This window comes from Melospiza georgiana, chromosome 3, assembly GCF_028018845.1.
Source record: "Melospiza georgiana isolate bMelGeo1 chromosome 3, bMelGeo1.pri, whole genome shotgun sequence".
Taxonomy (NCBI): Eukaryota; Metazoa; Chordata; class Aves; order Passeriformes; family Passerellidae; genus Melospiza; species Melospiza georgiana.
Window position 1 is genome coordinate 59,495,224 of NC_080432.1, and position 22,718 is coordinate 59,517,941.

The 22,718-nt window shown below is 36.0% G+C and overlaps 1 protein-coding gene across 2 annotated transcripts in view; it reads left to right on the forward strand.

The window, feature by feature from the left end:
* The window catches only part of FMN2 (formin 2), a 152,997-nt gene that overhangs the window by 119,647 nt on the left and 10,632 nt on the right, over positions 1-22,718 (forward strand). For both annotated transcript variants that reach the window (XM_058020006.1, XM_058020007.1), the window contains one exon: positions 15,081-15,230. In XM_058020006.1, coding sequence (XP_057875989.1) covers positions 15,081-15,230 — 150 coding nt within the window. The remainder of the gene's footprint in view (positions 1-15,080; positions 15,231-22,718) is intronic.

The window sequence follows — 22,718 nt, forward strand, 5'->3', positions numbered from 1 at the left end:
TGAAAATAGCATTTTCTTTTTCTACTAGCTACAGCTATCACTTAATAACTACTAATGCATATATCCATTCTATACTCCCAGAATTGTGAAGTCTCTCAATAGGATTCCTCTAAAAGATATCACTATAAAAGTTCCTAGTTTTTACTAGGTTTGTCAGCCATTCTATGGCCTCAACAAATTTGCTACCTGCAGTAATGCCACAGGGTGGTTGATGTCCTTCCTGGTACATTTTTTCTTTATTTCCTTGGGCCATGTACCTTGGGATAGTACCTGAAAAAGAAGCCAAGAGGAGTGAGTGCCACAAGAGCCTCCCTTCTTACTTGTGGGGAGATGGTGGCTCCTTGAGTGGCACATCATGGGTGTGGAAAGGGAGTATAAGGGAATCACAGACAGCTGCTTTGAACTGGTCTGTGTTGCCTTAATGTTCATTACAGAATATTCTGAGGTGGAAGGGACTTGCAGGGATCATCAAGTCCAACTCCTAAATGAATGGCCCATAGAGGGATCAAACCCACAACCTTGGCGCTGTTAGCACAATGCTCTAACAAGCTGAGATAATATTAGGGTATTATTGCTTTGGTGTAGTATCGTGCCTCTTGCTCAAGTATATGAAAGGCATTCCTGACATTTCTTAGGTTTGTTTAGCTGCTCGGTTACATAATTCTTATCTTTAAAATTTTCCTTCACAATAAAACTTTGAGAGAAGCTGGCACTGTTAGGAGATTGTTGTGATGCCTAATTGCTCTTTTAAGGAAAATATTTGTCCTGTCAAAAGTGGATTTGAATACAAATCCAAAGGTGACAGAAATCTAATGACAGTGGAATCTTCAATCTGTTCAGAAATCTTGTGACTTATCACTATCTTTTGGTATCTAATTCACTTTCCCTTCTAATCTTTTTCCCTGACATGACTGGAACCATATCAAAAACTTTCTACTGGTTTTATTAGCCTGATGGGGGAAGAAAGCAAACTGTTCTGGGGATTCTTGTTCAGCTTGGTCTGCTTCTTCTGACTTTAATCCCTAATTCTTTCTTCTCCCAGCTCCTTTTACACAATTTGTCAAAGAAGAAAATTCTGCTTCATCGCTACTCCTTTCTGTGAATATCTAGCAAGGATATTGTCTTTCTTCCTTCCACCTTCCCACTGAAATTCTTGATCAGATTAGTGCTTTTTGTAAGAACACTGGAGACAACTTCATATACAGTTTTAGTATTATGTGTGATTATTTCAGTAAGATTTTTAATTTAGTTTGAAAATAAAATGCTTGGGATCCTTTTTGTCAGGAGTGGATGAAAAAGATGATAGGAGCTTAAGAAGCTAAATAAAAGATTAGTTGCATTTGACTAATCATAGGTAGACAGCAGTGCATAGGATGACGAGACAAACAAGTAGTGCAAGGAAAAGTGATGGATTAGATGGAGCAAAGTTAATGTGATTAATGTGCTTGGATTTTCCTTGTTGAAGTGGATGACTTCAATCTATGTATAAGTTCAGGTCTACTGCAGGGGAGCATTTCTTTAGCTTTCATTAAAAACTATGATTTTTTTTATTATTAGTAGTATTTTCTTTGTTAGTTTGTCTCCATTAAAATACAAAAATCCAGAAGAAAAGATCTTGTAGCAATAAAAAACCCTGTTTCTGAAATGAATAATGATTTGGGGAAAATGCAGCAATGTGTATTTTAAAAAATCTCAGTTGTGCAATAGATGAGCTGAAATGGAAAGTTAATCTTACACAGAAAATGAAGACAAAGAAAATGGAATGTCTGCTCCAGGGACTCCATACAGTGTATAGCTGTTCATTTGTCACAAGTGAGAAAATGTTTAATCAGTTTTGAAATGATGTATTCTCTCTTTATTTATCGTGTTTAGTGACTTTAAGAGTGTCAGTATGTAAAGTGTTTATCCTAGGAATGGATTTCTGGCACATGGATAAAAATGAAAAGTGAAATGTTTAGCTCACAATAGGCATATGTTCCAAGATCTCTCTGAGTAAGTATCCTGAGATGAGAAGAAAGCACACAGGTCTATGTTTATCTAGCTTACGCAGGCAGACAAGGAAGGCTCCAGCCTGGTATTAACACTGAAGTGACATGGAATGTCTTCACCAAACCCCAAACAATTACATCATTCCCTTAACAATATTGATAAAGTGCAATAAGAAAGAACCTGGCACTTTCCAATTAGATCCTCATTGCTAAATGCTTGAGAAACTGTGAAATACTTGTCAAGTTAAAGCAAAAATCACTCATTTGGGGGGAGGTGAGAGAAGTAAAACAGAAAAGAGAGAGGAGGGGAAAGAGATCCCTCTGTATTTTAGGAATCCTTTATTCGGTGCCCCTTTATTTTTTCTTCTGTTTTTATTTTTAAATTTGAACTAATGTTCTCCATACCAAGACTTGTATTATAGATATGCTCTCTGTTTTCTTATTTTCATTTACTTAGTGTTAAATATTTTTCGTCTTTTCAGATGTGATTTTACTTAAGCAGCAAAAAAAAAAAAAAAAAATGAAGTCTTATTGTTTCCAGGTGTACTTAATACAATTTCAGAATGAGATGGACTTTTATCATAGTATGCACAAAAAGTAGGAACCAAGATTGCATCAAAATTATCATCCAAATAATATGACAAGTGATACCTCATTTGTCGGGCTAGGATGAAAGGCAGGAGCAACAGCAGAAATACCATTTTGCAGACTTAAAATCAGAAATTAGTTACTCCTCTTCCTGCACTTCATTTCTGAAGAACCAATAGCCAAACAACCTGACTGAAGTTACTGGAAACAGCATTCAGTGACGTTGAAGGTCATAATTCTCTGCCTTGATACCTCACCAACTGAATAGCTCTAGAGGCGTAGCACAGAGCTTTGTTACTTTTTCTTATAATACCTCACCCAGTATCAATTTCTTATCTCCTTAGAAGGCTTCCAGATTCACATCTTTTTAAAAAGCAAATAAATCCAGACTTGTAACATTGATCTCTCTTCCACTGAAATAGTTAAGATGCTCTTTTCCTTCCCCTTTGCAAACATTTTTCTCTTCTTGGAATAACAACTTGGTTTCAAAAATTTAATTAAGATTGGTTTTTTTTGTCTAAGACACAGTCAAATGCTTTTCAATTTTTCCTGTCATCTCTTAGTGTAACAACAAAGCATTCGATTCTGAATTCAGTTCAGCAGCACTAAAAGTTTAGTTATTCATATTTCATATAATTAACTAATATTCCACTCCTGTAAGAGACAATGTATGCTAGAAATGTTAAAGAATACTAAAGATTTTTTTTTTTTTTTTAGTATTTCAGATAGTATAACCCTGCTTGAAGTGATAAGTCAGAAAGGCAACAGTCTCACATACTGGTGGTTTAAAATCATTCACCTGTCTTTCCTGCTGATGCCTAATAAGACCTGGAAGGACAGAAATTCTATTTGCTATCCTGGCTTTCTGTAGATCACTGATTAAAAAAAAATCCTAGAATTTAATTTTTTCCTTTAGTAAATCTCAGTGCATTATGAGAATATATATTTGTTTTATAAAAAGTCAAACAGAGGACTTTTTGCCTTTTGACGTAAATATCAAGTGGGGAATTTAGGATGTGTGTGGCTTGGTATAAAATGCTCATCTCTCCACGTCTGGATATTTTTATTTGGTTTATTTTATAATTTCCATTCTTCCATTACTTGCACATTCCAGTGATTTTTGGGCTTTTAAGTGCTTTCTGAGTGCAGCCTCCCAGGCACCTCTTCTGTTTTCAGGACTTTTAATAATCCAGTTAGAAATGTGTTGTTGCTTTCTTTTGCTGTAGCAACAAAATGACATTAATTTTGAAGAGAAATGTTTACCTTTAAATTGCCTGCAAAAAAACCCCAGTATTCTTGACACAACACTCTTTGCAGACTTCCATTTACATCACTGAACATGAGAACTTGGGGAGGAACAAAGGTTTACACCTGCTTATGAGCTGACAAGTTGATGACATTTAGAGAAATAGCAGACAGTATGGTACAATGGCACTGCTGAAAAGCAACACCTCGAAATGTAGCACCTAAGTCTGGTAATCCTTCAAAACATTAAATGTTCCTCCCACCTCGCTACCCTCCACACAATGTTTTGGATTGTTTCCAAAAGTGAACTATAAAGTTAAAGAGAAAATTGAGTTAATGATAGAAATAAACTGGTGAAAAGCTTAGAATGGAAGAGGTATGTAGTTTAGAAAAAAAAACAAAACCAAAAACCAAAAAAAAACCAGAAGGAAACTTAACTGAAAGGCAAGAATATACTATTGGACTTTGTCTTTCACTACTCTTTGGCCATTCATCTATTGTTGGTTTCTTCACTGTTATGTCTGTTTCTCGCTGTGTGGCTCCCAGCATGTAGGCTGGAATCACTAAGAGTAATACATTTCAGACCCTAGGTATACATTAGTTGGATCAGCAAAAAGTAAATACTTGCTGAGCAGGGGAGATGTGTATAGAAGAAGCTTACAGACTGTTAAACAGTTTGGATCATTCTAGTTTAGTATCCTGTCTCTGACAAAATATCAGGACCGTAGATATGCAGTAATGGAAACTTAGCCAGCAGTTCAGTTATGTCAGAAAGTCTCTTCTAAAATATGGGTAATTGGTCTTATCCTGGAAGATGAAGTCCTTGTCCTTTTCTGAAAATATTTGCCTAGTGACACAAGTCCTTAACCATTTAGATGATTGATTTTTGCCTGTAAGAATGTTATCTTTAAAAGAAAATATTTTGGCCTACTGGCTTTGAAAAATAATTTTATTTTATTGGTTTGAAATTAGTTGGCATTTAATGGCATTCAGTGCTAGTATGAACAAAAGTTAATGCAACTCCTTACAGACTGGGGTACAATTCAGAGATCTAATATTCTGCAATGTAAACTGATTTTTATGCAACTTATTGTAAAGTTCATGAAGAGGGTTTATTCTTAGACCTTAGAGTAAAAGGTAAAGGATGTTAGTGTTTACTCTTAGACCTTAGAGTAAAAGGTAAAGGATGTTAGTTTAAGGTGCAACTCCAGTTACACAGCTAAATAGCATTGATGACAATACGGCTAACACCCTGATAACAATATAGTTAAAATAACTTGCATCTGATCAACTCAAAACTAATGCCATGGCATCAGACTGAGGATTAAAAAAAGAGAAAAGAATAGGGGAACCATGTAGCTAGTAAAATTAGTGGGAAAATAATACATGAATTAAAGTCTTTCAATGTGTCACATTTTGTTTGGCTTCCAGTTTATGTTCAGCAGGTGGTTTCACTGAGTAGCCCTCAAAAATTCAAGATATTCCTCTTGAGCTGTTGCAGCTGAAGTAAAGTGTTTTGTGTGCGTGTGTGTATGTGTGATTAGCTCCAGTGCCTCTCCCTTGTGCATCAGCTTCTGATTATGTTCAGCAGGACTTTTCTTTCATCATTTTGTCTACCTGAGCTGTTTGGTTGGTTTCCTAAGACCTTCCTAGTCAGTGTTTGCATTTGCAAGGTCTGTGACTTAAATGTGGATAATGGGTCTCTTTTATTCTCTTATGCTGATTTGCCACTGGAGTTGTTCCTTTCTTCCTTGCTGCATGTTACAATTTATTTTAAGTATTACAATATTATGTTGTTGTTGTTATGTATATGCAAATAGAAAAGCAGAACGTCAGGGATGGGATTTAATTAGGTCACAACTGCTGTGTTAACTCATCTGGGAACTATCCAGTAATAATCTGTGCAATATAGGTCATTCCTTCCATAACAATTTCCAGCTGATGGAAGGCTGCCATCCACAAGCTGATCCATAATATAGGGAACAGCCTACTGCTGAAACTCCGCAAGCTCATCCATGATATAGTTCTTCTTCTCATATATGGAGCTTAGGTGACTAGGAGAGAAGGCATTGTCTCTTTGCTCTTCCTCTGTGTGTTGCTCACCCTCATTGCCTTGTTCCTTGAGTGCTCTAACAAGCTAGTTCAGAAACAGCTTCACTGGGCCAAATCCCTTCTGTACTATGTCTTACATGAGGGCTTCTCATGAAATAGCCTCACCTGCTTTTTTTCTCAGCTGCTGCCTGAAAGATAGTTCTACCATAATCAGTCTGTGAAGGAAGTAAAACTTCCTGCCTCCTCCTAAGGAAAGTTATTAGGGTGTGGTGACCCCAGACCAGAAACCCCACGAAGCCTCCTTGGAAAGGATAGGAACAGCCCAGAGATAGGCTTCTTAGGCCAAAGGAATATGGTTTTTCTAGCTTTTCTTGGATGTGTGAATATTAATGGTTCACAAATCCAGAGCTGATATGGTTATTTAATACAATATTTCTATTAATTTTAGTGTCTGCCACCTTTTCATGGGCAATCCTTATAGAAAATAAGGATTTTCTGCCCATTTTCTGTACTCATCTACAGAAAGGTTCTTTCACTTCTATGAAGAGAATATATTGGGATAACTTGAGACTTGAACCTCAAGTGCTTAAAGTTTGAAAAATGCAAATAAAGACCTTTCCAACCTGACAGTTCATCAAGAGAGATTTAGAGATTTTGAAGCCTTTCAATTTTCTGTCATGGGATTTTTCTGTAATTGACTTTCAGAATATGAAAACCCCCATGAACAGTTCTGTTTTCAGCAAAGGATCAATTTCTTCTATTCATAGTTGTGCTGGCCATGATGATATGAGTGGATGCATGTTAAGGACAGAGCTCTTACACAATGAATTAAGAATGCTCTCCAGAGCAATCACAAAGGGTTAAGTTGAAACTGCATCAAAAGACCTTTAAAATGCTAGGATGTTCTATAATAACCAAGTATTTCAGACAGTTTTTATTCGATAAAGAATAAAACTTCAAAGAATAGAAACTGAAACCTAAGTTTGACTTGAGCACCATAATAGAAATTAGTATGATTATGTAAAAAAAACCCTGTACATTCATTTCACTTGCTATATTTAAAGTGTATTTTTGTCAACGCACATATATAAAATTTTATCTATGCTGAATTATACTTTTAAAGATGAGCTAATCTTATGTGTACCTGAAATTTTGTAAAGCATGTGTGTAGTTTCCATCTAGATATCTAAATAATTTGCTCTAGATTTAAGAAAAAATATTATTCCATTATATAATTGGTATTTTCTTAGATAACCCTGACCATGCTTCTTCATGAATTCACTTATAGAAATGAGCCATACCATGACAGCAGACAGATTACAAGGCTGAGGCTGTAATCAATAAATTGAAAAACCATTATAAGCTTTTAACACAATATTTAGTGCACAACAGTTCTGCGCTACTTCCTTATGTAATTATAACCTCTTTAAGTAATAATGATTGCTTAGAAGGCCTCCAGTGAACATGAGGAGTGTTAACATAAAGATCTGAAGTCAAGTTGGGCTTTCACATGAGGCTTTTAGCTGTTTCTTAGAGCACTGAGGCAGCAGCTTTTGTGTCAGCCCGCTGCTGTTGAAATTCATTCTACCACTGTATTCTGTGTCTAACAGCACCTTATTATTTCTTCAAGTTCAGCCAGTCAAGGGTTATTTAATATGTTTGAAGCTCACATGTTTGTCTTCTTAAGAGAGAAAAATAATTTTCTCTTGGATATGTTACTGGGCCTGACTCTCCAGTGCACAAAATTACATGGTATTGTTTTACACATGCTCACATTGCCTGTGTCTAGCTTAGCACAGAGCTAGCCATATGTCTGGAGCAGCTTAGCTGGCAGGCATGGGCACGATATCCACACTAACATGAATTAAAAGCATTAAAGTCCAAGATAGAGAGCCCATACATTGATGCAAGGTACTCAGGTAACAGTGGGTTGCAGCTAACGCCAGTGCATCTAGAGAACTTTAACTACTTCGAACCAAGGGTTTGGGAGAAAGTTTGAACTGATTTAAAATTTTTATTTTAAAATTCATGGGAAGAGCACATGCAAATTAAAAATGCATCTGAAGAGTCATGCTAAAAAATGCTTGATTTTTAGATTTTTTTTCCCTTGGAGTGGCTTGTTAGAAGGCAAAGAAAAGACAAAGTTAGTTCCGTTTCTAGTGCATTTTCTCAATTCATATTTTATTCTGAATAATATTCTTGAATGGAAATATGACTGATAATATTCACAGCAAAATTTAGGTTCACGTAAGCCCCAGTCACTGGGTGAGATGTAGCTGACCAATGCTTTGCATGTGATACAATGAAAGTAGCAAAAGTACCTCTAACCTACATTTCCTGATCTTTGATTTTCAAATGGCTAGAATCTGACTCAGTATATGCAGAATGGCTTTTTCAGCACAGTGTTTTTTTGTCAGCAGAAATTCTGTTTGCCAAGATAGCTCCTTCCTGATAAAATTTAGCACCTAATCCTATGCCACCTTGGATAAAAGATGGTATTTTTATATCAGTGGAGCACTTTTTTACATCAGAATAATGCAAAAAAAGCCTGGAATCAACCCAAACGTATAGAGGGACCAGGCTGTATCCTATTGTTTTAGAGATGAATGAGGGTAAAAATACAAATTAAAAAATAATTAAACCAGTGAGGGAAGATCTTGCAGAATGCTTTTTAAATGTAGTATTAACCATGATCCCTAATAGCCTGATGTTGACAGAAGATATAAGCAACAAGGATAGATTAGGCAAATTTCATCACACCCAACCAATATATCTTAATCTGGACCTGATAAAAATATTTTCTAAAATAAAGGTTTTGAAAGTCTCAGTGCTCGCATTCAGCTTTCAACAAAAGTATGATTTAATTTAGTTATGACCATTTTGTTTTGCTGGTTTGCAACCTGCTGTCATGAGGCACTTTGTTCCTGAAAGACAGGAACTTACTCTCCCATTGAATTAAGTAAATAGAAGTGTCTGGAGCAGCAGTTTAAATTCAGGTTGAAGTAGCAATCTGATATGTGAAGGGTTTATTCCCTGTTAACACACTGAGATCGTTGGTCTTCCTAAAAATTTATTTTTCCAAAATGTTTAAGTGCAAAGCTATAGTCCTAATACCCATGGAATTTAACAGTCTGTGTCACAATATGTGCTCTGTGCTATGTAACAGCTTCCAGGTACAGGGTCTGCTGCCATTTGTATAAACTATGGAACTTCTGCATTTGTGTCACTGATAATTATGTACAGCTGATAATATTGATCATTGCATATCATCACTAAAGTTGTACAGCATTCCTAGTAGTGGGAGGGAGGGTGTTAAAATTCTCATGAACAAGACAGACTGGCCTGTCAATACATAATTTTCTGTTCCTCATATTGGATGCTTTTTGTTGACCTTTTGTTGGGAGAAAAAAAGAAATGGTGCTTCAAAGGTAGAGGGATTTTTTTTTGCAGTTACTGAAGCTGCTAATTTTCATATGGTTGAAGCAATAAGAAGTGTTTCTGTTTAATATGAATTTATAGGAGGCAAGGGACCAGGCATGGGGGAGATGACTTAGGATTCAAAACATTGCAAATGTTTGGCAGGTTTTTTTTAGAGGGAAGAAAAAAATCTCTTGAGACCTTTGTTTTCTAAGGAACAATGTTACAAAATACACAGTTACACAATATAAATTGGCAAATGAAAGATGAGATTAATGATTCTGGAAGCTAATTTAAACTGGCATATTATCTCAACTTTCTTTTTAATATAAGAAAGTTACTTTTATTCCTTTATAAAAAGGGGGGGAAATAAAAGGACAAGAAGAAATTTCTTTACCAGCCTTCAGGTACTGGATATCTTGAATGAACCTATACTTATTTTTTGCATTTTTTCACTTATAATTATGCAGAACAAGAGACTGCACTGAGGAGAGGAAATTATACATTTTTTTTAAAAAGTAAAGAAAAGGTGAAGAAAGTGATGTAAAGTTATAGTGCAGAGAAGGACCCTCAACAAAATACATCAATAGAAAATTACACCCTTCACAAAATGCTGTGCATATAAAGTTTCCTAACAGGCTTGTGGTATCTCAGTCATGAGGATACTTGTACTCTTTTATTTTACATATTTTGTGTGACCTTGTTGAACTGGTTGGTATTCTATCTGAAGATTGACTCTTGCTTTCAGATGTTGAATACAGTAGGAAAATAGATACAAAGCCTTGGCCTATTTATATAACAAACCAAATGCTAATATGATGGTTCAAATTATTAGCATCCAGGAAGGAAATACTGTTACCTATATATTGTACTCACCTTCTGTTTATAGACAACAATTCAGGATCAACACTGTGAACAGGCTTACAGCTCATCAACTCAGTTTGGCTTTAAATAAGACTCATGTCAGTTTTAAAGTAGTAGGCACATATAGTCTTTTCTTTCCCTTTGCCTTCTTTCTTTTGGTAGAATGTGCTTAGTTCTAAATTTTATTCATGAGTTTAATTGAAAAAAAAGGTACTTTAGTAGTTTCAGCTTGATTTAGAACTGCTTCTGAAGCACAACTGCTTCACAAAAGTAACAAGTTAAATCATTTACACTAACTGTTCGTAATCACTAATGTACATAAGTGATGCTTAGAGATTCATAAAGCCAAAATAGAAAAGAATATCCATGTTCAAACTTTAACCAAAATATGTAGTCTATTAAACAGAAGAATATTAAGTAGAACAGAAAACCTTTTTTTCTGGTTTTAAATCCACATTGGAGCCAACCTTCACCCTTGCAGGTGATTTAGTTTGCTGTATGGGGAAACCAGATACATGTGTGTTTGTGTGTGTGTGTGTGTTCAGCATTTCTCAGAAAGGTCAGCCAGGGCGTGTCTGTACCTATGGTTTCTTTGCTATTTGTTTGGCCAAGGAAGCCTGATCAAATAATGCTGAGATGAAACTACTGCTGTCTTAGTATTGTTGATTTGCTTGAGTACACATTTATAAACCAGCCAATGCATCCCAGACAGCAGGCTTGAATTGGAATTGTGTGCAACGTTTTGCTCTCTATTTTCAGAATAGAATGAGAAAAAAAGCTGAATAATCCATAGCTGCTCTTAAAGTATTCCTAATGGATCAGATCTATTAGCTAGTGTTGCTGTCAATGAGCTATTTGCAATGTGAATAGCTTATTTTCTTTTTCATATGATTAAATTTGGTTTGGCTGTTAGTACATCCGTTCCTTTCTTCCCTCCAAACAGAAAAATCACTTTCATAGACTCATAGTTATACTCAAGGGAGCACACATAAAAGTCTAGTGATTCATTCATCAAATTTCCACATTTGAGTAAGCAGTGAGTTCAGAGATCAGTCTGAAGTGATTTTTCTGAATTGCCCAAACACTTGAAACAAAGACAGTAGAAGACAAGAAGGAAAGAAAAGGAACTAGCCATCTTTCCTGATGCTATTTCCTTTCTTACTTGTCAGAGATGAGCAACTCTTCCATTGTTGTGAGAAAGATGATGTTATTTAATTCTCCTTCAGGGCCAACATGAGGGATAGGAAACCCAGTCTGTAATCTGTTCAAAGATTTCTGGCTTTTGCTGTGTCAGGGTGAGACGGTAGTGTGAACATCACTGTCTTATTTTTAATCATGCTTGAAAAGTCAGGCTGTTAGAAGCAAAGGCAGTGACCTCCTTTACCTCTTTTAATCCCTGAGTTGGATGCCCTTTTTTCCCTCTTCCATGACTCAAAGAACTTCTCTAATGCACATTCTTTTCCTTTAAGACTCTCAGAAAGAGTATGCATAAGTAGGAACCTTTTCACTTGAGAAATGGACACTAAGCAATACTTGTTTCAAAATGAATGTTTAATTTTGCAGATAGGTGAAATGAAATTTAAACAGGTCAGATGAGTTTCCCAAGTCTGTATGATGCAGAAGTTAATTTGAGTATAGGAACAAAAGGCTTTTGATAACTAGTTCTTTATTTGATTCAAAATATCTATGAGATGCACAGTTAGGAAGAGTAACAATGGTATTTGCAGATATTTTGTTTTAAAATCTGCTGAAGAATGAAAAGGAAAATTTGAATGGCTTTTTCAGAGCAAAGACCAAAGATATTTAAGATATATTCTGCCTGACTGAAGTCTGAAAGGATTGTATCTAGTCTTGGGGCTATGGCAATATCATCCAAGTTTCTCTGTGTATTTAAAATGCATGTCCCCTCCTGGAATTAGCCTTGAGATATATCTAGTTTGACATATGTAAACATTTCCAAATCAGATATTTAAAGACCATGGTAACAGAGAGGATTTATTGCTGTCCATGTTTTATTATTTGATGCATTTGGATTTGCTTTATTTGCTTTGTCTTTCATGTGTGAAATAGGCCATTTTGCCTACAAAAATGACAGCATCAAATGTATAACAAGCAGGTTTCCATATGTCTTCTAAATGAACTCTAAGATACTTTAATGCTAAAGAAGGGTAGACCTCTCTGGTTGGAAAAAACATGGCAACTGTCTTAACTGTTTGATCTGCATGTATAGAAAAAAATATTTGATTCGTGGAGATTTACACCCTGAAGTATTATTGTGTTGCAGCTGATGTCTTGTGCATTGTTACTGGGCATTAGAAAGGTGTGACATACTAACAATGACAACCTGCTATGCTGCTGCTGTTTCGCATTTCACAGACAGCTAATTTTCCTTACCTCCCAAACTAACTGCTAGGGAGTCAAGCAACCTGTACGAGCATTTCTCTGCTTTCTATAAACCTAGTAATTATGTTACAGCTGTTAGACGCAGCTGTATGAATGTGTAAGTTTGCAATGGTTATACAAGTAGTCCTCAGGGAGGTTTTCAGTCACTAGGGAAAAAACACTGGTTATCTCCTCCTGCTCTCAGAGGATAGTTGGAATAATTGAAGAGCAGTGGAATTCTTTGCATCTCTAATAGATGTTAGTGCTCTTTATCTTTTTTTTTTTTTTTTTAAATCGCGCGTTCACTTATACAGTACAAATTTCATTTTGTTTGGCTTCCTGTTTCTTGGGATGTTTTCCTGTGATAGAATTCTAGCTCACTATCTCATATATTAAAGCATTACTTGGGATGGCCATTCACTGTCAAATTCTTTTCTCATCACTGTAGTTTGCAAAATGTTTTGAACATATATTTCCCAAAATGAGGTTTCTTATATGAAATTGTCTTTCTCTGCTTTGTAAATCATTAATGGACTTCATTCAGAGGGCTTCTTAAAAAATTAGTGATTCAGCTGATGCCTCAAGATTTCTCTCTTGTTCTTTGTCTCTCACATTCCTCCAAAAATATTGTCAGCTCATTCTGAAAATTCAAATAAGCCTTTAATATGACTTCTCCACTAGCCAGCTGCAGAGCTGTAAGGGGGATGAGACTGGGAGAAAAAATACCCAAAAAAATGATAACATTTGTAGTCTTACAAAAAGTTGAACATATGTGACAGTTGGAGGAAGTTTAAAACAGTGCAGCTGACTGCAGTGTCAGGGATATTCTTTTTGAGTCATTCTCTGGAATCAGAGGATAGATGATAAATACCTTTCCCAGTATAAAACTGTGGGGATAATATAAGTAAGTAAAATTGAGTATTTTAATCAGTTTTGTTAATTGTTAATAAATCATCTGAAAAAAATACCCAAACCAAACCGACAACACAACCCATCCAAAAAAAAAAGGCATTTATTGGCCAAACACTTGAGTTAAAGAACAGAGAGCCATGGTAGGCTGACAGAACTGAAGAAATTACCTGACTGTGTAAGGTGGCATTTGAGTACCAATGTAATGACTTTAAAAATGAGAATGTTTTCTATATTTTTATGTGCTACATCTCTGTTGCTCAACATCTTCAGTTTGCTTCAGCAGATGGAAAAATGAATTCCAGGTCAGGAGAAAAAAATGTGATGTAAAATTTGGTTGGTAAATTGATGTTAAATTTTTAAGATGTAGACTTTTTTATTCAGCAATATGATAATATATGTAGATGCTTATTTTTCAGGTTGGGCAAAACAACTGGAATATTTGGGTTTGAGAATTAGGGTGAAATTTTCCTGCAGAATTTGTGAGGGACCCTTCTGAATGGTTGAATCTTTGTATGTTATTTTCACCATCATAATCCATGAATGAAGATACGACTTCTGAGACTAAAATTACATTTCCATCCGTTTAACCAAAATTGGATTCTTCCCCATAATTAAAGTATTAAAACTGTGATCTATGATTCAGAGAAAATTATCATAGGAGTCAATGAATAGTAATAGATCAGTGAGCAAAGCACCTACAATTCTATTTCAAGTGAGACTTTTCAATTGCATTTTTCATAAAATGAGCAATTATCCAGTGGCTTGCATGTTGAGCTTCAGATCAGGAAAACATTCTTAAAATCTCCAGTATTTACAAAACATACAATGAAAAAAAAAATTAATAATAGTTAATCAAGCAATATTTTTAAAAATAATTATTCTGTACCTTCCTGTAACATTCCTGAAATAAAATAGAAACAGTTCAAACTCAGAAATACATTAACTTGTAGTTGCACTCACAGTCCTCACTCAGTGTGGGAAATATGACCTTTGCATTACAGGAGTAGCTTTTACTTGAGGAGTAGCTTATGTGTTTGCTGCATTAGTTTTGTTCTGGCTGTGCTCAGAAGGGATTGTTGGATTGTTCTGGTAGAGTCAAAATGGGCACCTGTTTTCTAGCACAGCCCTTCCTGGGCCAAGTTTTCTGTTGCGTCATTTCTTGTTTAGTACAAAGCAGGTTTGAGTTTTAATATTTCTGTGTAGTCTCCAGCCTAAGCTATTGTGTTGTAGCACAGACCTAACAGAACTTGAAGTTTATTTACAGTCCTTGATGGGTTTTGACTCTGCGTTTTGAAAACAGCTTTAAACACAACAGGAAAGCAGCATATGGGGGAGTGTGGATATCTGGATTTTCAGGGCTGTGGACATTGTGTTCATTTTAGCTTTTCAAATGGAAAATACTTTGGTCAAAACTAGAAACTGTGATAAATCCCAGATGCCAACTTTACTGAAAAATCATCTTACATTGTATACCTACTTATATGTGAAGAGCTCAGAACTGGTATGTTTTTCTATTCTTTTATTTTAGATCTGCTACCAAGAATAATTAAATACTATTTCAGTGTCAAGTACAAGAAAGAAATCAATATCAGTGACTACTGAAGCATTTGCTATTTCTGCTTTCTTTGACAGCTTTTTGGAAACTACAGCCTATTTCTGTATGAAACCAAAAATGGGAGAGAAGGAGGTGTCCCCACATTCTTTCTTCAGTATTTGGCATGAATTCAGTTCTGACTTCAAAGACTTCTGGAAGAAGGAAAACAAACTTATTCTTCAAGAAAGGTACATTTGTTTGTTTGTTCAAAGGCTTTTCTCAAAGAATGTTATTGGGAGCAATCGCACAGAAACCAGTCAGCCACACTTCATTAGCACACAACCCATTGAATGCCTTTTGGAGTTTTCTCAGGTTTTGTTTTTTTAACAGATCATGACACCCACCCTCACCACCCCAACCCCCAGTCATCCTAATTTTTGAATGGAATTTTAATACCAGTTTGTGCTAAAGTTTTTTGGGTCCATTACCTGAACAGTGTTTTTGGCAGAGCATGTAACTACTATGCTACTATGAATCCAAGCAATGGAAGACTTGTTTTAGGCCTGAAAGTTAATTAAAATTATCATTGGCATATTTAGTCAAAGAAAGTCAAGGCATTAGGACATGGCATATTGTAAATATTTGTTTGGCAATGCTAGGAAAAAGGAAGACGGAAGGAATAAGTCAATTAGCCCTGTGTTAAAAAAAGACTGAATCATATTGCAAATCACAGCCTGGGTGATGGGGTACACAAGAGCAGGTGTGGTATAATATAGCATAAAGAAATGAGACAGGAGCTTTGAAAATCAGCCATGGTGTCTGGTCCATATTTTAGAAGAGTTATGAAATCTCTACTCATCTGCATGCAGATAGTCCATTGTGTTCGCCCTTTGTTTGTAAAAATTATGCCAAAAATTAATCAGTTGTTTAAATAGCAATAAATGTCATATCAGGAAAAATGAAACATATGCAAACATGTAAATTCTAAGCATTGTTATATAATCCTACTACTGTTGGCAGCTTGAGTTGAAGCTACATCTGAGTGTAAAAATTGATGGGATTGAAGCTTTGGATTAATTAAATTATTAACATCAACCTGTTATTGGGTAATTTGACAAGAACAGGCCCTTTTTCAAGTGTACTCATCCTATGTAATTGTCACAGACATCTGACTTCTGGTTTAGAAAGTTACTGAAGACTTCCCTGAGGCAGCTCTACAGTTAGTGTTGTGTATACCATATATATTTGCTGTAACTGGGTACATTTTGGAACAAGAAGTCTCACAGTGAAAAAACCTGGGTTCTGCTACTATAGCAAGAGCATGGTGCAAATGTTAACACAGCACAGCAGATCTCTGGGGATCTCATTCATATTACTGACTGTCTGAATTATTTTATGTAATTAAGTACATCTCTTTGAAACTGATTTAACTGACAGTTAAATAATACCTTTGATTTTCCTATACAGCGATTTAGCTGCCTAGTTAATACAGGTTAATTTAGTCTTTATATATTTTATAGAAAAGGATTTAAGCAAAATGTTCTTTTATTTCAAAATACTAAGCTATTTTTCTTTTAAAAAAGCAATAAATCCCCCAGAGGGTTCTCACAGGAAAATAGTTTTCTTTAAGAGACATTAACTAAATTAGCACAGAGCTTTTTCCTCCTTAAACATCTAAAGCTTAAGAGAAGAATGGGATTGAGATACAATCATTTGACCCTCTTTGAGTGTCAGTGTATGTGTATACTAAGAAGATGTGTTGAAGCAGCAGAGAAAAAAAGCTGCCAGCCTGCCCCTTCTAGGGCAAGAGTGGTTGTAGCCCAAAAGGAACTGAACATAAATAACCTACCAAATGGCTGCAGGGACAAGATGTGACAGGGAAGGGAAAGGGCAGTGAGAAGGATGTACAGTAGGGAAAGAAACTGGGAGATCCCTTGGAAGAACAGCAGAGGGACTGTTGTTCAAACCAGGGCTCGGAACTGGTGAGTTGAAGGAGGCTTTCCCTTGGAAGAACAGGCAGGACAGTGTAACTTCAGTCCAGGAGGTCACTGAAATTAAGAATAAAAATAATACATCCTGAAAATCTACCTACAAGTAGATTTTTGGTTTGAATTTTAACTTTTACTTGCCTCATTACGTTTAAATCTTCCACTCAATTTCTGTTTGTTCAGGTGAGGCAGGGTTTAGACTTTGGGGACCTTTGATGTCTAGTTGTACTCAGCTCTCAGATCTTTGGTACGGTGCTGCTGTGTCAGGTCTGGCAAAGTGAAGCTCTCTTCATTACATTATAGGAATTAGAATGTTTTGGCCAAATTAGCAGTAAGAGTAATAGTTTTTAAAGTAAGATATATAATTTTCCTGAAAATTGAGGATCTTCTTTAGTTAAACAACTGTCTTACCAAAGCCTTTGCACAGAAAATGCCTTTTCTCCAGTCATAGTTCAACCTGATATCTGAAGCTGTCTTTTAGGCTTTTTTTCTTGATTTTGCATTTCTGTATCTCTTAATAAAAGACAAGATGGTGTGCTATAAAGGTGTCTTGGTATTGAGAAATCAAAGGAGAAAAATCTCAATGGAAATATACATGTTGCCCAGAGGTGTAAGAATGTACATCGTGATGGCTTTCAAAATGCCGGCCTAGCTCAAGAGATCTGTAGGCGACAAAAATCTGAAAACTGCCTATTGCCACTAAAATATAAATAATTATTTCAAGAAAGTAGATTTTCCCCTTTAGGTAATGTTCTTGGAGTTTTTTCTGCTGATAAATTTGAGGAGCAGGCTAAAACAGTAATGATGAGAGAAACTTTCTGTAATTGTTTGTTGGCAGCAAAATCAAGTGACGGATATGGTGAGACATTTTCAAAGACTGTGGTATGCCACCTTGGTGAGCTATTGACCAGGTTTCTGCCTCATGAAACATACTTTATTTACAATAATTATTTGTCAAATGTATAGCTTTATTCCCTTCTGTTTTTTAGCTTCATCATCTTTATCAAGCTCTGGTTGCGTGGGATTTTTCTAGTATATTTTGTATCCCAGTTTCCATATGGACTGCTAATGGAGGCTGTTCCTCATTTAGTAGCTGCAAATATGCATCTTACTTATTCTTTTACAATAATTTAACCAAAGAATTTTCATAGATGGTATTTCCATAGGTGGTACTATGTTTTCTTAGTGATAGGTTAAGCGTGTATGTTCTAACAAAAGCAGTCAGACAGACAGTTCTTATTTTAAACACTTTTCACTTGGCATTTCAACTTGCATATTGGTTTGCCAGGCATTTATATGCAAAAGATAAGCATTGAAGTGTCAGACTTTGTATTTCCTTACGAGAAGTTGAGAAAAGAAAAATGGTGCAAAGTTAAAAACAATTAATTTTTCTGAAGTTTTCTACTGCCTTTACTGTTCTCTCACTTGAAGTAAAGCACAACTGGAAAATACCATCTTTTGGGAAAATTATATATGATAAACTTTTAAATACAGCAGAAATAAAAAGAAAAAATACATCTGAAAATTACAGTAAAAGCATAGGTCTGCCAAGAGGCTTTCTGAGCAGTACTATTTTTTGTGGTCACACCACAGTTAAGGCTGAGTAGATCATTCCATCAGAAATTGATATTGGGTTGTTTATAAACTTTTTTATGATATTTTGTGGAGATTGACATTTCTGATGATATATCTATCCTAAATATATATCTTTTTAAGTGAAAATTTTCAAATACGACTTTCTGATAAGCAACTTTAAAAAAATCCAAAATAAACAAGAAGCCCACCAAAGGAAAAAATAAAAGCCAGAAAAGCCCACGAGAAAAGGAGAGCCATAATCAAACTTATTGGGGCATGTTTTGACTTTTTCCAGTTGTGATGTTGTTGTCATTGTCCTTCAAATATATTTATAATGTGTCAGTCATAGTTTATGGTTTTCATTCAGACTTTGCAAACTCTTGAAAATTTTACTATTAGTATAGCCTGCATTTTGTGCTTAATCAGCAAGAAAGACTAGAAGAGCTGACATATTTCCCTAATATTTTTTTACGTTGTTTGAAAAGAGAGAGTATGATTTTGAACTTCACAAGCTTCCTCTTTAGCACCCTTATTATCTATACATTTATACAGCTATATATATATATCTATGCATCTATACAGCTGCAGTTACAGCTCTGCAAGTCTCCCCTTCTTAGAAAAACTCTTAGGCAATCAGACCACCAATCTACAAGTGCCTAGTTTTCCCTCCTGTTTGGAAAAAAAGTGTCTTTTATGAGCTGACCTCTAAATGTATCAACCTTTTTCTCATTAATCTCTTTTCTTTAGCTTCTGAAAACATTTCTTTACGTTTGTAGTTAGATGTAGTCAATCTGAAGTGTGCTATTTCAGTCTAGGACTTCTGTGAGAGCAAGTATTTTTATTTTTCTTGCCATCCAGCAAAGGCCTGTAGAATTGTTGCCCAGACCCTACCATTTTCCCACCAGGAAAAGATATCCTGTCCTAAGAATGAAAGATAAAAAGAGCTCGTAAAGCAACATCCCATGGGGGAAGTCTTGAAATATTCTGAAAAATTAAAAAGTTAAGCAACTGCTGGTCCTGGAACTAAGATACAAAAATGCAGTTATTTATCAGAAAATCTCATATTGCTATGGACAACAATTATTCATCTTTAGGACTACATCTTTTCTTTATGGCCATGGAATAGACCCTGGCTCATTACAGTAGCAAAAAGCACTGAGTCTTTTAGGAAATTTTAGGTTTCAAAGTTCCATTGCTGTCAAATGTTAGTATCATCAGGTCACAGATACCAGTTCAGACCTCGCTAGAAAAGGATCAATGATACGGCAGAAGCTTGGGTGCAGGGCTGCAGTTCCCCTTCCCTTTCTCTGGGTGTGAGTAAGGTGCTTACACTTGTTAGTCCTCTCCAACTCTGCATGTGCTTCCCTCTCTTCAAACTGTTTGCTGTTCTAGAGGGCCTGTGAAACTTGGCAAAGATTTACCAAGTTAGTTGTATTTCTAGATGGGAGAGCTGGAGGAGGAAGGAGTGAGGGGCACACAGAGGTGGCCTGTAAATGTGGGTATAAGGTACACAAAGGCCCTTGCCTTTACTAACAAGTTGTGTTGCTGAGCAGAGGCTGTGTCAGGGATGCCAGCAGAGGAGAGTTCATAAGCAGGATCAACACAATGGTAAAATTCTGTAAGTCCCTGATATCTTGCATCACACTAAGCTTGAGAATTTCTTTTGGCTGACTTTATTCAACCCTTTAACTCCCACGATAAATCTTTGACACATTGAAAATAATCTATAAACTCAGAAAAATGCACTCATCTCTCAAATGCAGAAGTTGCCCATTCCCGTAAGAATAGCAGTTAAGCTGGCACCTGGTGTGTCACACTGTGTATATCTAGATGAAAGGGAGATTCCTGGCCAGCATGTCTCCACAGCTCATTGATCTCCCTCTGCAGAAAGACTGGTATGTCTCCCTACAGACTCCTCGGCAGGATGATTTAAAACTTGCTGTTGAGCAATTTAAAGTCTGGCATGGGATATCTGTACGTTGCACAGTGAGGAGCATATTGGTAAGCTGCCACTTCTGCTTGCAGAGGAGGGCATTAAATCCCATAGCACGAGCAATGTCCTCTCAGAGTAATTTAAGGGATATTTTTTTAACGCTTATAATATGAACCAGTGAGTCAGACTTGAGAGTGAGACATCGAGGGACATGGGAATAGGTACTTGCAAAGAAATGCAGAGATGGAAGAAAAGAGAAGAAAAATGTATATGGACTGCAACATGAGAAGGAAATGATGAACATGTGGAGTATGTTTAGTGGGGTCACATTTTGCTTGGCATGCTCCTGTAATGCCAACTGAAAGCTCCAAGTGTTATGTTGGTGAGTAGTAATGGGCAGATAAATTTGCTGACGTCTCTTGGAAGCTTTAATCTCAATGTGTTTATTACACTCTAACCAACTGAGCTGCATGCTGGTAGGCATGGGTTTACAACTCAGTTATAATGACATTTCAAAACAGAAGACAATTTTACATGACATTCGATCGAATAATTACATGGATCTTCAGTTTTTGGGATTATTTCAAAATTGTTAACCTGAATAGTTTTCTGATCAGAATATACTGTTATGGGCCCTGAAAAATCTACTTTAAAAAGCATAAACACACCAAAGATTCAGTAGCTATCTGTGAGGCAGTACGTCACAAAGATGCTGTTTGCTATCCAGATAAAAGAGGTTGCTTAACATGTATTTGTTTGTTTTCTTCTTCCTTGGGCATTTTTGGCAATTACTTTTTCTGTTTGTTTTTTTTTTTTTTAATTAATAGATCATCATACTTTGGTTAGGGGGAGGTGTACAGAACTTTCATTTCTTAGCATTACTTTTGAGGGAAAGGTTTGTGAGAAAAAAAGCATTTGGAGATGCATTTCTCAGTCTGGATCTTTGGTAGAAAATCCTTTTGAATACCTTAGTCTAACATTTTCAAGCAATCCTGTGTTTTATAAGACAGGAAAAATATTTCCATTTACAGCTGTGAGCCAACTGGTGCTTACAAATATTAAACTTAAACAAAGTGAAGGATCTAGTAAAAAACTAGTTCCAAATGTGTAATATTTCCTAATTTTCATGACTTGTGTGAGGTTGGATTCCAGAATGGCCCTCACATAAATAGCAAAGGGTTCTTCAGTAGTATCTATCTGGTGATGGTTTTGTACCATGCTGGCATGTCATGTTGCATCCTAGTATGTGTATTTTGCATAAAAAGAAGGTAGCTAAGAATCATCATTTCATAATGAAGTTTACAGACTGTTTTCATGGCTGTAATGTCAGACTGGGAGTCGTAGTCAAAGCTGTAGTGATAGGACAGGATACCATTATTTCTACCATGTGATCTTTTCAATCTCTTTTTAACCTTTTCCTGTTCACTGCCTCTTGATTAAAGAATGGCATTTGTCTATGATAAAAGCAGGGGCTGCATATTCAATAGTTACTTGTATACCGGTGAAAATAATTATATAATTAAAAAATGTAAGCAGAACTTTTGTCAGGCACTACACTTGTTATACTTGTTAGTGGTTTTATTCCCAGGCAAAAGGATCACTTTGGCATTTGAGGTGCAATAAAGCATTGTAACGCTTTACAAACAAGCAGCATTTGTCATTAAATATCAGCCCCCAAACATTTGAAATGCTCACAAAGGCTTAAAACCTTCTGTCACCCAGACTGACCCTGAACTATCAAGGATGTGAACTTCCTTGCTCTCCAGCAGTTTGCCAAACCAGTGCATGGAGTTGGCCAAGTGGCAACATCCATTAAGTGTAAGTGCATGGCTCTGTGCGTGTCTCATGCCATCAGTATAGGGAATAGTCTAATATCAGAGGGTTTTCTTATGTTCTTGAGAAGAACCTAAAGATGTCTGCTATAATTTTTGAGTTGTTACCTGATGATGGATGGGCACTTTTGACCTCATGCAGCGAAGTTCAAGGCCTCTTACTTTCCCATCTTGTGCACTGGAGATCTCTTAGTGTTGTGGCTCTCCAGCTGACTTCAGGTTTTTCTGTTTTCTCTTCACTGATCCCTTCTATTCATTCATGTCTCATATTTGCTTGTACTACAATTTGGTAGCTATCAATTATCCAATGTAGTAGCCCCAACATACCCATTATAGCAACACTTCTGTCTAGGATATATTTCCTTATTCTCTTTAAGAATCATCTTCTCCATGAAGTCTGTTTACCAA